Raw genomic sequence first — 14,673 nt, forward strand, 5'->3', positions numbered from 1 at the left:
CGGCTCCCGCCCTCCAACACCCTCCGCGGCGCCGCCATGAGCTGCCTCCTTCCTTTCTTCCTTCCTCCCTTCCCTTCCCTTCCCGCCTCGCCGCGGGGGGGGGGGGGCTCCCTGCGCGCTCCCCTGGCGCCAACGGCCGCCCCGGGGCGCGAGCGGGGGGGGGGGGGGGGCAGGCGGCGCGCGCCGGGCCGGGCCACCAGGCCGCCAAGGTGGCCGCGGTCAGGGGCGGGCGGGGGCGCGCTGCGCGGCGGAGACAGGCGGGCGGCGGGGCGCCGCTGGGGGCCGGGCGGCCGCTGGCCCTTTAAGGCGGCGACCGCAGGCAGCGTGCATATTTCCAAGGCAACTGGGGGGCGGGCGCGGGCGGCCGCGGCGTGTAGGCGCCGGCGGCCGCGGTGACGTCGAGGGGAAGCTGAGCAATAACAACAGCGACGTGGGGCGGCGCGTCGGCGCCGTGCGCCGCGCTGCGCCTGCGCGGCCTGGTGGCCTGCTTCTATTTATGTGGGGGGGCTCCAAGATGGCGGGGGTGGTAGCAGCGAGGAGAACGTAGGGGGCCGCTCCGACCGGCGCGGCGGCGGCGGCGGCAGGGGGAGGGGAGAAGGAGGAGCCGGTGGGAGGAGGGAGAGCGGTGTCACCGTACGAGCGAGGCGGGCGCCGGCGAGCGGCGGGCGGGCCGGCGGGCGGGGGGGAGGGGGGTGGCGGAGGATGGCGGAGCCGCGCCGGGTGCCGTTCATTAGTCTGTCACCCGTGAGGCGTCGCGAGGGCGAGAGCCCGGCGCTGGAGCGGGAGCCGGAGCCGCCGCTGGCGGGGCGCGAGGCGCCGTTGTTGGCGCCGCTGGAGCCGCCGCACGAGCCCTCCCGGCCGGAGCCGCCGACGCCGCCGCTGCCGACGCCGCCCCGCGAGAGCGCTGCTGCCCGCCTGGAGCCGCCCCGCGACACCGGCCGGCCCGAGCAGCAGCCGCCGCAGCGCGAACCCCCCCGGCCGGAGCCGCCGCCGCCGCCGCAGCCGCAACTACCGCCGCCGCCGCCGCGCCAGAGCAGCCGGCAGGAGCCGCCGCCGCCGCAGGAGGCGCTCCCGCTGCGCCAGACGGTGCGCCTGGAGGTGGTGCTGAAGGACCCCACGGAGGAGGGCTGCGTGGAGTTCAGCTACCCGGAGCTGCTGCTGTGCCGGGACTCGCGGGTACGGCACCTCCCCTTGCCCCTTCCCCGCTTCGGGGGTCGGGCCGGGCGGCGCGGGGGGGAGCTGCCCGCCGTCCCGGCCCTGCAGATAACGTTATCGCTCGCCCCGTGCGGCTCGGCGTTGGGCCCGGCCCCGGCGGGGCGGGGCGGGCAGCGCCGCGCCGCGCCGCGGAGGGAAGGTCCGGCGGCCGCGGCGCCGCTCCGGCTCCTCCTGGCGCTGAAGGCTGGGCCCGTAGGGGAAGGGGAGGCTCCGCGCTTGTCCTCCCCGGGGCGGCCGAGGGCTCTGGCGCGGCTTTCCCGGGAGCTCCCGGCCGCGGCTGCGAGGAGGGGCGGGGGAGAGCCAGCGTTTTGTGCCCCTCGTCTTAACCCACCTCGCTCTGCCTGCCTGGGAGCTGCTGCTGCTTCTTCCTGGGAGCCGTTTCCGGCAGCTGAATGGAAGTGTTACTATGCCGGTCTCTTTTTCCAAATTCTCTGTAGGTAAATGAAGAGTTAGTACACTGCTCCACAAGGCTTGTAGCCGAGCCAGGCAAGTGAGTGGTACCAGTGCTGGAGATGAATTTCTACAGTCTTTAGGGGGAAGGAAGAGGATGAGAGTTCATGTTATTGAAACCATGATCGCTCCTGTAACTGTTAGAAACTTCACTGGGGGGGGGGGGGGGACGGGGGACGGGACTTTTCCTATTCCCCCAAACAGAAAATATTTGGCTCTCAGAAGTGTTCTGTTTTTTAAGGAAAAAAAAAAACCTTGTGCAATCAACAGGGAGTAAAAGTAGGAAGGAGAAATGCCTGTCCTTAAGCCTCTCACCATAGTGAGTTGAGCATACTGGTGAAGTTTGCAGTTGACTTCAGCAGTTGTGGCTCCTCTTAATTTTGGTACACAGAAAATTTTAGAGACCTCCTCTTGGAAAGGGCAGGGGTAAGGAAATAAGTGCTACTGAGAAAGTCATGATAGTTCTGGTGAAAATTAAAAGCAAGCTTCAAGTGCCAGTATTGATATCAGCATTTAATCTGTAAATCCAGCACAAACTGAAAAATGGTGGAAACCTCCATGTTATGGTCCAAAGTGTTTCTAGATGATGGTGACGCCATACCTTTACTTACTACCCTGTTCCCTTTTTGGAGGGAGGGGTGTAAAACCAGACTGCCTTCAAATGTAAAAGAAAAATCAATGACTGATGTTAATCTCTCTGAGATCTTGCCATGCAAGTTAACAGGTTTCTTTTGTTCACCGCATCCTACAGTCATTGCAGGCAAACAATTGCAGTTATGACTACTCTGAATTATTGTAGCGCTAGTGTGAAGTACCATCTTTCTGAGCAGTTCTTGTGGGAGGATGGGAATTGTGTTAGTGTTTAAGTGGCTCGGTATGTGGAGATTGACTTTTCCCAGTTCCGTAACTAGCTTTTCTGAAGGCTGGCAATATGTTAATTAGCCACATAATCACAGTGTATCAGGGAAAATCATATTTTTGATGAAGTTCTGAGGGTACTTTCACATCTCGGGAGGGGGGTGCCACAGACATCAATTTAGTGGATTTTGGTACAACTGGGATCAGAGAACGTGCTTTTAAGGTAGAAATAGTGAAGCTAAAAGAACTGGGCATGACTTATAAGGAATCCCTCCTGTTGTCCAGCTCTCTGTAGTGTCCAACTTGAAAATGAATGGATCATAATGAAGTATCTCTTGCTGGACTGTGAAACAATCAACTGATTATGTAAAAGTGTCATAAATTGCCATCCTTTAAGTGATTTTGAATTTTTATTACTCTTTCAAAACTAGTCCATTTAGCCTGTCATTTTAACTTCTTGTTTGCTGTACAGTAGAAGCTGAAAATGCTACTCTGATGTGGTTGCTAAAACTTAGTTTTATATCAGTCTATGTGAAAAGAGAGGGGAGAATCTGCCTTGCACAATACAGGTCATTCTCAGGTCAACAAAATATGTAACCTCTGCAGCTAAGTCCTAAAGATATTAGGAGAAGTGGTGAAAGGAATACTGATCCTACTTGTGGAGTAGAAGAGCTACAGTGATGCATTTCCAGTTAATGCAGCAGAGAAAACTACCTTGTTAAAGTGAAGATTGACCATGGAACTTGCGTCCTCTACCACTTTTCCACAGAATGTGTGCGATTTACTCTTTCCAAGCAGACAGTAACTAGTTGGCAGGTAATGCTGTGGCTTTAAGTGGAGTTTTAGATTTCAGAATTTGCTGTTATTTTAGCAATGAGTTGGTTTAAAATGAACAGTTTATATGAACTTAGTTATGCAAACTGTTATTGTAGGGTGAAGATTGACTGGGTTTTCTGAAGGCTTTTGTTTGCTCCTTATCACTTATAAGAAGTTGCTCAACTTCCTTGTAACTATTCCCATTGAAAGTCTGATATTACATAATTGGGAACATGTCCTTCTATCTTGTAGTGGTGTTTGGAGCTGGAGCAACCAAGCAAAGTTCTCCAGAGGCAGGCTCTTCCAGGAGAGAAAGAACTTTTAATGGTATTTTATATAATTCTGACTGGTGCATAGGAATAATTTCAAATATTGTTTTAATAGGTCCCCTAGTCAAACTCCAGAGAACCTCAAAACTTATTTGACAGGATGAATGTGCTGCTTTTCTTATTCTAGAATTAAGTCTCCAGCCTGAATCAGAAGCTGGTGGAAATGTTGATGATAGAACCTTGTGTTGTCCTTATTCTGCTGTTTTGCCTGGATAAAGAGACCGTCCCATGATAGGGTTATTGGTAGAGTTCATCTTTTGATGTGAATTCTTTTCTTAAAGCTTCACTTCACAATTCAAAAAACACTTCCCCTAGCAGAAGATGGAGAATAGGTTTTCCCAGCTACAAGCAGGAAAAGGGCGTTGCATAAATTGAGCAATATTTTATATTTAGCTATGCCTGCAGGAAACCTGTGTATAATTTGTTAGATGTTTTGGGATTAGCAATAACCTTTTCTACTTCTTTAGTCTAAGTAATCAGTTTAGAAAATGAAAGATAACGATGCGATCTCTGCAGCTCAGCTTCACTGCCTCATTGCACTGGTCTTAATACTGTTGAGCTACTTTGTCATCATTTGGTCACTATCTAGTCAATATATTGGCTTTTCATACTGTAGAGGGAGCCTTTCTGTGAGCTTAGAATGTTGCCTTTTGTTCTTAGTCTAACACAAGTCTTGATTTATTTATTGGTGCGTGGTCTATGTGCAGTGAAGTTAGTTGACATTGATAAAAGGCTTACTCCGTTCCACCTCAATTCAACATAGTACATCATTTTTACTCTATCAGTTACTGTACTCTATATGTAAAGCTCTAATTTGAGGAATGAAGTTCTGCTTTTCTGCAATACCTTATTTCCATACAGACACAATTTGTACTCTTGATTACTGTTCATTGACTTCTTGTCAGTGAAATCCCTTTAAAAAAAAAAAAAAGGCAGTACTTCCTGCTTATTGGTACAACTGGAATATTAAATCTTCATTATTCTTGTGGCTTCTGTTGCGGCAGACTTGTAGAATTTATGCTGTGATTACTAACGTCATTATCAAGGAAAAGTAACAACAAGAGCTCAAGGGGTTATGTTGCTAGTTATGGTCATGTCTTACTGAGCTTTTCAGTCTTCTAGTTGCTTCCTTGTTGATTAGCGTGCCAAATACATCTTGTGTATTGTGTCTTAAAGGATCACAGCAAATAGGCACCAATGGAAGTAGTGGTGAAAGTCATATTTGGAGGTGGTTCTTCCTTTTTGAACCTCAATCAGTTGCAGTTTTGTCTCATGCCTACACTTTCAGTTGAGGTTGTGGCAGAATGGCTGGGTGAATATGAATCTGAGTCTGTTTTTCCTCAGCTCTTCGTTTGTCTCTTCATCAGTAGAAAATAAGTAATTGGATGACAATTTGAATAAGTTAAACTCATTTTTAGGTAGCAAAGTAAGTATATGGATGTCTTAGTACCTAAGTTCTGACTACTTAAGACAGTCATCAGAGCGTAATTTGTTGACATGTAACAGCTTTTCATTAGATGTTGTTCATTTCTGTCTGTTTCTTGTGAAATGGAATGAACGTTTAACTTTTGCCTCTTTCAGAAGAAATCAGTTCACTCAGAAGATCCATTTAATGATGAACAACGTGAACGGCATGAAGTAGAAATGCTAGCCAAGAAGTTCGAGGCGAAATACGTGAGTTACTGTACCTGTGTTAAAACATACAAATCTTTAGTGGTAATTTCTGACATTAACATCTATGCGGCATCATTTTTTTTCCTGAATAGAGTTGCTAATAAATGCCAAACAACTTCTGTACGTATCAGCTGACTTTCATTATATTTCATCTAAGCAGTTTGAAGCTGCTACAGGCTTATTAGATGAGTCTGTTGTTAAATAGATTTTTCTGTAGGATGTTATAGCTTGTGAGGCTATTCTTGGAAAAGCTTCCTATATAAATACAACTGAGTAATAGATGCAGGTCAATGTTCATGATAAATACTGCGCTGGAGGAAAGAATTCTTATGTAATGCTGTTGTGCACTGTTAAATGGCTCTTCTGTTTTGTGCTAAATACAAATGAATCTTGATGCATTTGTGCCTAGTTTGGAATGCTTCCTTAGGAAGTTATTGCCAAGTGAAGAAGTCCTCACTTGAGTTTCCTGTAGCTGCCTAAAGGTACTCTGCTTAGTCCTGAAAGCATAACATGAATGACTTGAACAGCACCAGGTAGCGACATAAAGAGGCTTCTACTAGTAAATGGAGGTAGAAATCAGAAAATGTTGACTAAAACCACACCCAAAACAGGTCTTTAAGAATTCAGACAGGTAGGGTTGGGTGATTAATTCTGAGCTGGCAATGAAAACTAATCATCATGCTTAGACATGTTGATATTCTGGCTTAGTAATACAGCACCTCAATAGTAAAAAGAAGGAACAGCAGTTATTTGTATCTTTTTGTTATTAATATATGAATTTTAAATGTTATTTGTCTAATTTCTTTGGATTATCTTTGGCAAAGGCAGATTTGCCTAATGAGCGTTGGTCTATATTTTGCGGAAGTAATTGCTATTAGCTGTGATACGTAAGAGAAGAAATTCTTAAATTGAAAAGAACCATTGTCATCTTTTGGAGGGATTGACATAAACTCAATATATAAGAGTACAGAGAAGACAATTTCATAATACTGTTTAGTCTTCATTTGAATACAGTTTTTTTGAACTTAGAAAAATCTTTCAACTGTACTTTTCTGTAGAACTTATTTCCATAACATATGTTATGAGTTTTACAATGTCCTGAAACAAGCTGCATAACTATAGCAAATGAAAGTCATTGTAGAAAATGTAAAGCGATGTATGTGGGGAGTAGTAGTGGGGAAAGAAATTCTAACATTACGTACACCTTTGCACGTACATCTGAAATAATGATTGCCATTTATGGACGAGATATGGTGCTACTAGATTCATAAAAACTTCAGTTCAATGCTCCGTAGTCGAGAAAAAAGGAAAATAGAATATTCCTAACTATTAGGAAAGCAACAGATAATGAAATAGGAACTATCATTAAACCACCGTCTAAATCCATAGTGTACTCATATTTTGAATAGTGTTTTCACTTTTGATTTCTTGCCTTTCTGTCGTTCCCTTCCACACCTTAAACTCCCTCTCTCCCCCCCCCCCCAAAAAAAAAAGGAAAAAAATCTTATAAAGGAAATGGCTTCTGTACAAAGAAGAATTTAACAGATTAGGACCACTAAGCATAGAGGGTGGCTAGTGATTGATAGTTCTTTTGTTAGATACTCCCTGTTCTTTCTCTCTTCCAGTACAAGAACAATCAGTCTCTACTTACCCTCCATGCTCAGTGGGATTACATCTTTGTACACTGATCCAGTACAGTTGCTCATGTTCTGACAACATCCAGCCTTCTCGTAAATCTTGCGGAGAGACGTTTGCTCCATAGCTTAAACTAGAACAAGGATCCCATGAAGTAAATACCAGTTCTCCTCTTTCCTCTAACAGTACTTTTTATATGAAAAATGATCGTTGATTGTATGAGAATGAAGTAGCGTTTTTCTTCAAATTTGCAGGAAAGTGTTTGTTTCTTCTTAAATTAATTAGGTATTATTTGTCTAAATCCATTTAAAGTGTAGCCAAATTATCTTTTTAATCATAGTGTATGTGGCAGCTGTCAACTTTGCACTGATGCTGCATTCATTTAGAAAAATGTAATGCACATCAAAATTAATCTTACTTAGGCTTTTTATTTATTTTCAAGTAAATTCCTTTATTCATAATCAGTACAGTATTGGATATATATCTTGCTGATTCTGCAAAAGAGGTATGAGTAAGTAAATTTTCGTAAAACAAGATGTGTAAAGTTAGTGTAGCAGCATTTGCTTGCTTGATTATTAAGAACTTTTTTGAATGGATGAATTACTTCAAATTTTAGAACATCAGCGAGGAAGTCTGTTCTGAATGGTTCTCCTTTATAGTTCTCTTGTTATTTCTCAAGACAAAATCAAACAAATGGCTGCTTGTTGGGCCTACCAGCCTGGCATGTTGAGTGTGTTGTAAAAATGTGATACTGAATCTCAGATGATATTTTACATAATGTAAGAATTTTTACTGGATCAGAACAAAGGTTCATTTAATGCGTGGTAGTATAGTCCTCTGACACTAGTGGAATCTCATACTTGAAAGTTTAGCACTGTGTAAGTGTACATTGATGTCTTTTTCAGTGTGTCTTTCTAGTGATCTGGTTTAATTTCTTCCCGAGTCAAAGGCTCTGTGTTTAACTGCCCTTCATATAGTTTTCTCCTATGAACTTGCTTAATCATTTTCTGAGTTCATTGATATGTCTGAGATTGTGTCCCATGGCAATGAGTACCATGTTGATTACATCATATGAAAACACTTTGTTTTAAACCCATTGGCTAATGTGTTCAGAGAACTCCATAGTTCTTGTACTGTGAGAAACAATGAAGAATTGTTTCCTGTTCACCTTCTCCACGTTGCATGTGATTCTGGTACTATCATCTGAACTCAGCCCTTTCTTTCCTCAGCTGAAGTGTCTTAACGTTCCATTCTTGTACAGAAGTTGAATTTTTTTAACCTTCAAACATTCCTGTTAGTTTGCTTGCTTCTATTTTTTTGTTCTAATTTATTCTTTTAAATGAAAGGATATCAGTGGTAGGATGCGCTGATTTATCAGTGATACAATGATGATTTCTGTTTTTGTTCTGTGCTTTGCTTCATAAATCTTAACACTGTTCTCTTTTTGACCACTCTTTTTTTTTTTTGACTGGTGTCAGAGTACTGTGTGTAACAATTCCAGTGCTTCCTGAGCAGCATAACAAATTGAGAGCACGTCTTTTTTTTGTTGTTGCTGCTGTTGTTGAGGTTTGCTTTCTTTGTGTGCATTACCTGACTTTTATTGATACTGAATCCAACTGATTGTCATGCTAAATACTAAGCAACTGTGAGGTCTTCCAGTGGTTCTTCAGTTGCATTTTGTTTACTATCCTGACTAATTATGTCCTCTCAAATTTTGTGTGGTTCCCCCTCCCAACCCTGCTTCATGCCCACTGTTAGCCCTCTCTCTCTCTCTGAAGGTGAAAAGCGCAGATCCCTTGGTGATACCACTGATGATGATGATCTTTGCCAAAGTGAGCTATTTATTGTTACCCTTTGTTTCCTAGCCTTAAGCCAGTCAATAATTTGAGTAGGCCTTTCCTCTTATCTCATGATACCTTGTTTTCTTTAAACATCTTTGATGGACCTTATTTAAAGCTTTTGAAGTAGGACACTTCTACCTACTTTGGTTCTTTTCTGCCCTGGAATGTATATTCTCTTGATAGACATTCTAATTCTGATGATCCTGTTCTTTATAACTTCTATTAACTTGCCCAATAATAAAGGTCAGGTTTACTGGCTTATAGATTCCTTTTGGGCCATTGGAAGACTTGTTAAAATTGGTATTGTATTTGTTGCATTCTAGTCCATTGTACAAAGGTGGCTTAACTTTGGCTTGTAACTTAAGTTTTAATCTGTTGAGTTTGTATTTGAATTTCCTGAACACACAGTCTTGGGAGTTAAAACATCTTAACTTGCTGTAGTATTATGCCTGCTTATGTTTTGAGACAAAGGTTGAAGGAACTGTTTTGGGAGAGGTGGAAGTTAAGGGCTTCAGTGAGAAAACGTCCCTGAACCGCTCTGTAGTTAATAGCGGTGCAGATAATTCCTTCAGTTTTTGTGCTGTAGTACTGCATCCTTACCGTCTTGATTCTACGGACTTTTCGGCGCACTCCCTTAAACGTAACTGGGTACAGTCAGGCCTGAAGGAAATTCTTTAACTATACATACGGTGGTTCAGATATCCTCGTATATCTGAATACAGCTTATTGCTTTGATCCTAGTTTTAGTCATTCTGCTCTTATTAGGCTTCTGTTTCATTTGTTAGCTTTGTCCCATAACTGCATCGTGATTTTTATGAATACCAGGCAGTAAGAAGGTATTGAACATTTTTTTCTTTTTATGCCCGTACTCGGAAATAGCTATTCCTGCAAAACGATTTGGGCATGCAATCAATGATGTAGGCCTTCTGAGTGTTTCACCCATGGTTATTTGGATTTAGGAAGAGATCTGGTACAGAGATGGATTGCACTGTAATCATTAAAGAGATAAGTAGAGGTAAAGTATAGTTTAAGTAGTGTTCTTGAGACACCCAGCAGGTGCCTCCATCAATCATGACAGCTAAATAAGCTTTGCATGATATGTAGTGAAAATTCAACAGTGAGAATTCTTACATGCTACCTCTATTTTTTTTTTTTAAGATTTTTTTTCTCCTCTTGTAAACTCTTAATGTACTGCATGTTTTGTGGATATGCAATCATTCAGATGTTTGACCAGCTGAGTGAGTGTGTGTGTGGTTGGGGGTGGGGTCGGAATAGGACTGATAAGGTTAGGAATAGTGTTATAAAGCTTGAAAATCTGAATTAAAAATGAAACTCACTGTTATGGAAGCAGTTCAGCCCTAGGTCTCCAAGGAGCAGAGTCTTATGCAGGTATAGCAGCAAAATTATTTATTGATTGATTGGGTACAGCAAAGCAACAGCTTGAGCTGGGTGCCTCCAAGGAGGGACCCCAAACAAAGAAATTCTGGGCTAATTATACCCTTTACAGGCTTATTTTCCCCACCTGCCAGTGAAGGTCTCTTCTAATCTTCTTTGCTGAGTTGGTTGTCTCTCTCTTTCTGATTGTTCCTGGCCTCCATCCCAGGCTGGTTGCTATGTCCTTGTCTTCGAGTCCCTTATCTTACTTGAAGGTCAACCATAACCCAGGTGCATCCCATCTTGTCTCCTGCATCCTGTTTTGTATCCTCATTAGCTGGTTTTAATTGGTTTTGTGGTTGCATCATCAGCAATGTTTCTTGAGTTCACTGACAGTTTGGTTTTGAGGCCTGCAGGCTTCATCTACTTTAGACTCTAGTGCTAAGCAAGAGTGTGACTTATGCTAAGCTGAAGCTAAATCAGCTACAGTTTCCTTCTCTAACACTCACTTTTGAGTTTTTTCTGCAACTATCTAATTTATCTATTTAATTATACTTGAGAGATTCCTGTTTGCTTGCAAGAACCTACATAGGAACTCAAACTTGGTTACAAAGTAGTATTAAAATACAAGTGTTCAGATGCTTACATTTTTATTAGAGCAAGGCAGACACTGTTCAAAGGAAGTTACAGCCTGCTCACAGTAATGAGTGGGCTGTGATATTTGTATCTTACAAATGAAAGGACTTGTACTTGTTCTAAACATGCTTAGAACTGCAGAATGCAGGGTGAGAAGCTTCAGGGGCAAGTCATCTTGAATCTATGCAAAAAAAAAACAAAACACATTACTGTTTTAGTGAAGGAGATGCCTTTTGGAGGATGCTGTCTTTAAGAATTTTATATTGACACATTTGGATAGCTGTAGGTTTAGATTTCCTGAATTCTGTCTGTTTGAGCTGCGTATGACTTCTTACTATTTCACTTGCACATTAGAAAAGAATTCAACAGAATTATCTGAAGTTTATTGTCTCCTGGAAGTAAGTGAACCTACAGTTTAAGTTGCAACTTCTGGCTTTATGTTACTAAAGTAATCATTTCATGTTTGGTCCTACCAATTGTGGTGATAGCTGTTGCATTTCAAAGGATTTTACTTCAGTGATGTTTTTCTTCAGTTATGTTAAATGAATGCTAAAACTTCTTCAAACTTCATATGCATATGAAAGGTCAACGTTTTCCTCTTATGCCTTAGTCTTCACCTTTCTGGACAGAAGCAATCTATCTTGTGTGGGAGAATGTTAGTGAATGCTAGGTCATTTGTGTTTTCCTTTGTAATGACTGTAACATACAGGAAAAACTTAAACTTTCTAAATTATACCAGTCCTTTTACCGCCAATGAAAATTTTAAAAACTTAGGTTAATTAAATGTCTCTAAATAGGAAATATTATGAAGGTCTCAGTCACTTGGAAAGCAAGTGGCTAGTGAATGCCTTACAGGGATGATTCTGGTGAGACTATTGTCTGAATTTCAGCACGTTTGCAGGAACTCATCATGTTTTGTATGAGAAAAGTCTCTGGAGAGTTATGCCTTCTAGTTTTTAGTCATCTAGACTATCTTTGAGGAGACGTGCAAGAAAGCAAAACTCTCCTAATTCCCTGAATGACCATCCCTTTAATGCTATCTGTTTCATGGATTTTAATACTTAGTGCATTGCTTCCCCCTCCCTAATGATCTAACATTTATTTTGTTTTCAGGGTGGAAAGCCCCACAAACATCGGAAGGATCGCCTGCAGGATCTGATTGATATAGGTTATGGTTATGATGAAACAGACCCTTTCATAGATAATTCTGAAGCGGTAAGTAAGCCTTATTAAAGCAGCCACAAGAAATAAAACAGTATTTTACTCTTTTTCTTTTTTTCCTGAAGAAAGAGGAAAGATAAGGGGAAATACTTTGTGCCCATGTGTAACTGGTGTGTGGATCCAAAGGATGCACTACTTCAGGCATCCAAGGAACTATTGTATTTATTGTAATCTCATTCAAGCATTGTGATGCATTGGAAGATTTAGGAAAGCTATTACTATATCACATATTTAGTTTTCTTCAAATGTATTTAAGATTTCCAGTTTTAGAAATAAAACTGTCTTTATTCATACACTTCATTTATCTGTGAAATTACACTGACTCTGTTTGCTTTATTGTACCAGCTGTCTGGATTACTAGTAGATTACTAATGTTGGGTTTCCTGCATTAGGTAGGGATGCTATTCTGCTCTCAAAATAATCACTACATTCTTACAGGTTTTTAAACATTCACTGAGCATATCTGAAAAATTTGAGAGCGCCACTTGGTTAAACAGCAAGATTTTTCAGCTTATTTTATTTGAGTACTTTTCAAAAACAATGCTATCTCAAATGAGGTAAAAGAAAAGGGATTTAGTTAAGTGCCGGTAATGTCAGGGATTCTGGGAAGCTTATAAGAGGACACGTAAAGAAATCCTAGAGGTGATCTAGGAAATCATGACAACAGGGAAGAAGCAGCTCAGAAGAATGGATGATACTGGGAACCTCCTGTGACTCACCTTTACACAATACCAGGAAGAATTAGGTGCACTGTTTAGTGAAGCCAGCCAGCCTTCGGTCTCCCCCACTGTCTTTATCTGTTGAGTGACACTGGAGAAAACAGCTGCAACAAGGGGGCTGAAAGTTGAGTGGGAGAGAAAAGATGATGAAAAGGAGTTGTGAGAAAAGAGTAGAAAAAGCACCAAAGTACTTAGCATATATATTATGCTGCTCCTCAATTTGAATGTGATATTAAATCCAGGAAACTATAAATCCTTTCTAAGGACTTCTGTGAACACTGAGCTGTGAGGTCTCTAGCACAGAGCTGTTGGACTGCATATTGCTATTCACAGTGTAGGGTGCATAGGAGTCACGCTGTAGAACCGATACCTTCTTGCACAAAAGGACCTCAGCTATTCACTGCAGTGGATAACAGGCTTGTCTTTTTGGCTTGTCTTTTTGTATTTAGTTTTGGTAACTAAACAACTGAACAAGTTGTGCAAAAAATAAGTTGCTGTAGATGCTTATCTTGGCTTGTATTTGTTGTTCTTGGTTTAGACTAAAATTTTAGTTGAACTTACCTGTATTAAACTATCCTGTCATCTCCTTCAGCTTTTGGTTGTGCCACTGTGACCATATCAAGGTCCATACTAAGACTTAGTGTGTCCTGTCCAATTTCAGATTGTCATCTTCGGCTCAGTAACCATAGAAGATGATGTGCTGCTTTCCTTTGAGAAACCAGTAGTCTATAGGCTTACCTTTTTCTCAGTGTTGCTCAAGATAACTATCCTCAGTTTCAAAATCTTCTGATACAGGACCTGAGTTGTATCTTGGTTTTCTGAATTTATCATGGCCTATCATGGGTTTGATATTTGAATTCAGATAGCATTCAGTGAGCTGTCTACTATTCATAGTACAGGACTCTCTCGATGCTGTACTTGAATCTAGCAGGCTGTTTCTAATACTGTGCCTGTTTCGAGGGCTGCTGTTGTCAGCAGCAGATCCATTAGATCTGCAGTAGCGTTTACTTCTGATATCTCTTGCCAGACTCCTTGCAAGAACATACAAAAGGCAGTTGTCAGAGGACCAAATGGTTGTGTCATGTGGTAGCTGTGGAAGCTACTGGGGAGAATGGTGTATTCTCTAAAGATTGCTCTCCTGAACATATCATTTTGCCTTATGTCTGCGTTGCAAATAGACTATTGAGAGGTCATCTCTCAGTTCTGCTTTTATCCGTTTCTATATAGAAAAGCAGAAAAATGCACTGTATACAGCTGTCAGTCTAGATTCCTGTTGCAGAGTTTAAGGATCCTGTAACGTAGGAGTTAAGTTCAACAAAACCTCTCATTCCATCTCTGTCAGATGCAAATGGAAAAATGTTTGGAAGGAAAGCCTTCGTGTCTGGTTTGCTCATCTTTTATGTGGCCAGCTATTAAATCATAGTGCACCTTGAGAGATGTCACAGGCAGGCCCAGCCTAGACTTATCTTCCAGAAGGAAGCACGCTTTCTGATACACAAAAAAAGCGACGTCTTGGACACAAACACTTGAAAAATGAGTACAAGAGTGCCTCTTGAATTAATCCAGGATCAGAGTCCTGTTGTCTCCCTCTGTATTCCCTGCAAAATTGGAAGCAGCTTTCAATTTTAGTTGTTTTTGTTGCATCTCAGGTGTGAGAAAAATACTGAGCTCCTTGACGCTGAAACAGACTTGCTCCTTATAGAGAGAGTTCTAGAAACCAGATTTTTAGGTAATGACACGAAATATTGTTGAAGAAATCAAAGCAATCAAAATCTAAGCCTATTTTTTTAACAAGCGGTGTAGTAAAGGAAGCAGAGTTCACTTGCTCTTTATATTTCTTTATGTAGATGACCTATATATATGTATACACACACACACATTATATATATAGGTCATATACTTGTA

The 14,673-nt window shown here is 42.1% G+C and overlaps 1 protein-coding gene across 1 annotated transcript in view; it reads left to right on the forward strand.

Annotated features, from left to right (window-relative positions):
• The first annotated feature begins 624 nt into the window (after nt 1-624).
• Nucleotides 625-14,673, forward strand: part of UBN2 (ubinuclein 2) — a 55,702-nt gene continuing 41,653 nt past the window's right edge. The window contains exons 1-3 of the mRNA XM_068940234.1: nt 625-1,176; nt 5,250-5,342; nt 11,942-12,043. Of these exons, the coding sequence (XP_068796335.1) occupies nt 703-1,176; nt 5,250-5,342; nt 11,942-12,043 (669 nt within the window). The 5' untranslated portion in view covers nt 625-702. The remainder of the gene's footprint in view (nt 1,177-5,249; nt 5,343-11,941; nt 12,044-14,673) is intronic.

Source organism: Struthio camelus, chromosome 1, assembly GCF_040807025.1.
Source record: "Struthio camelus isolate bStrCam1 chromosome 1, bStrCam1.hap1, whole genome shotgun sequence".
Taxonomy (NCBI): domain Eukaryota; kingdom Metazoa; phylum Chordata; class Aves; order Struthioniformes; family Struthionidae; genus Struthio; species Struthio camelus.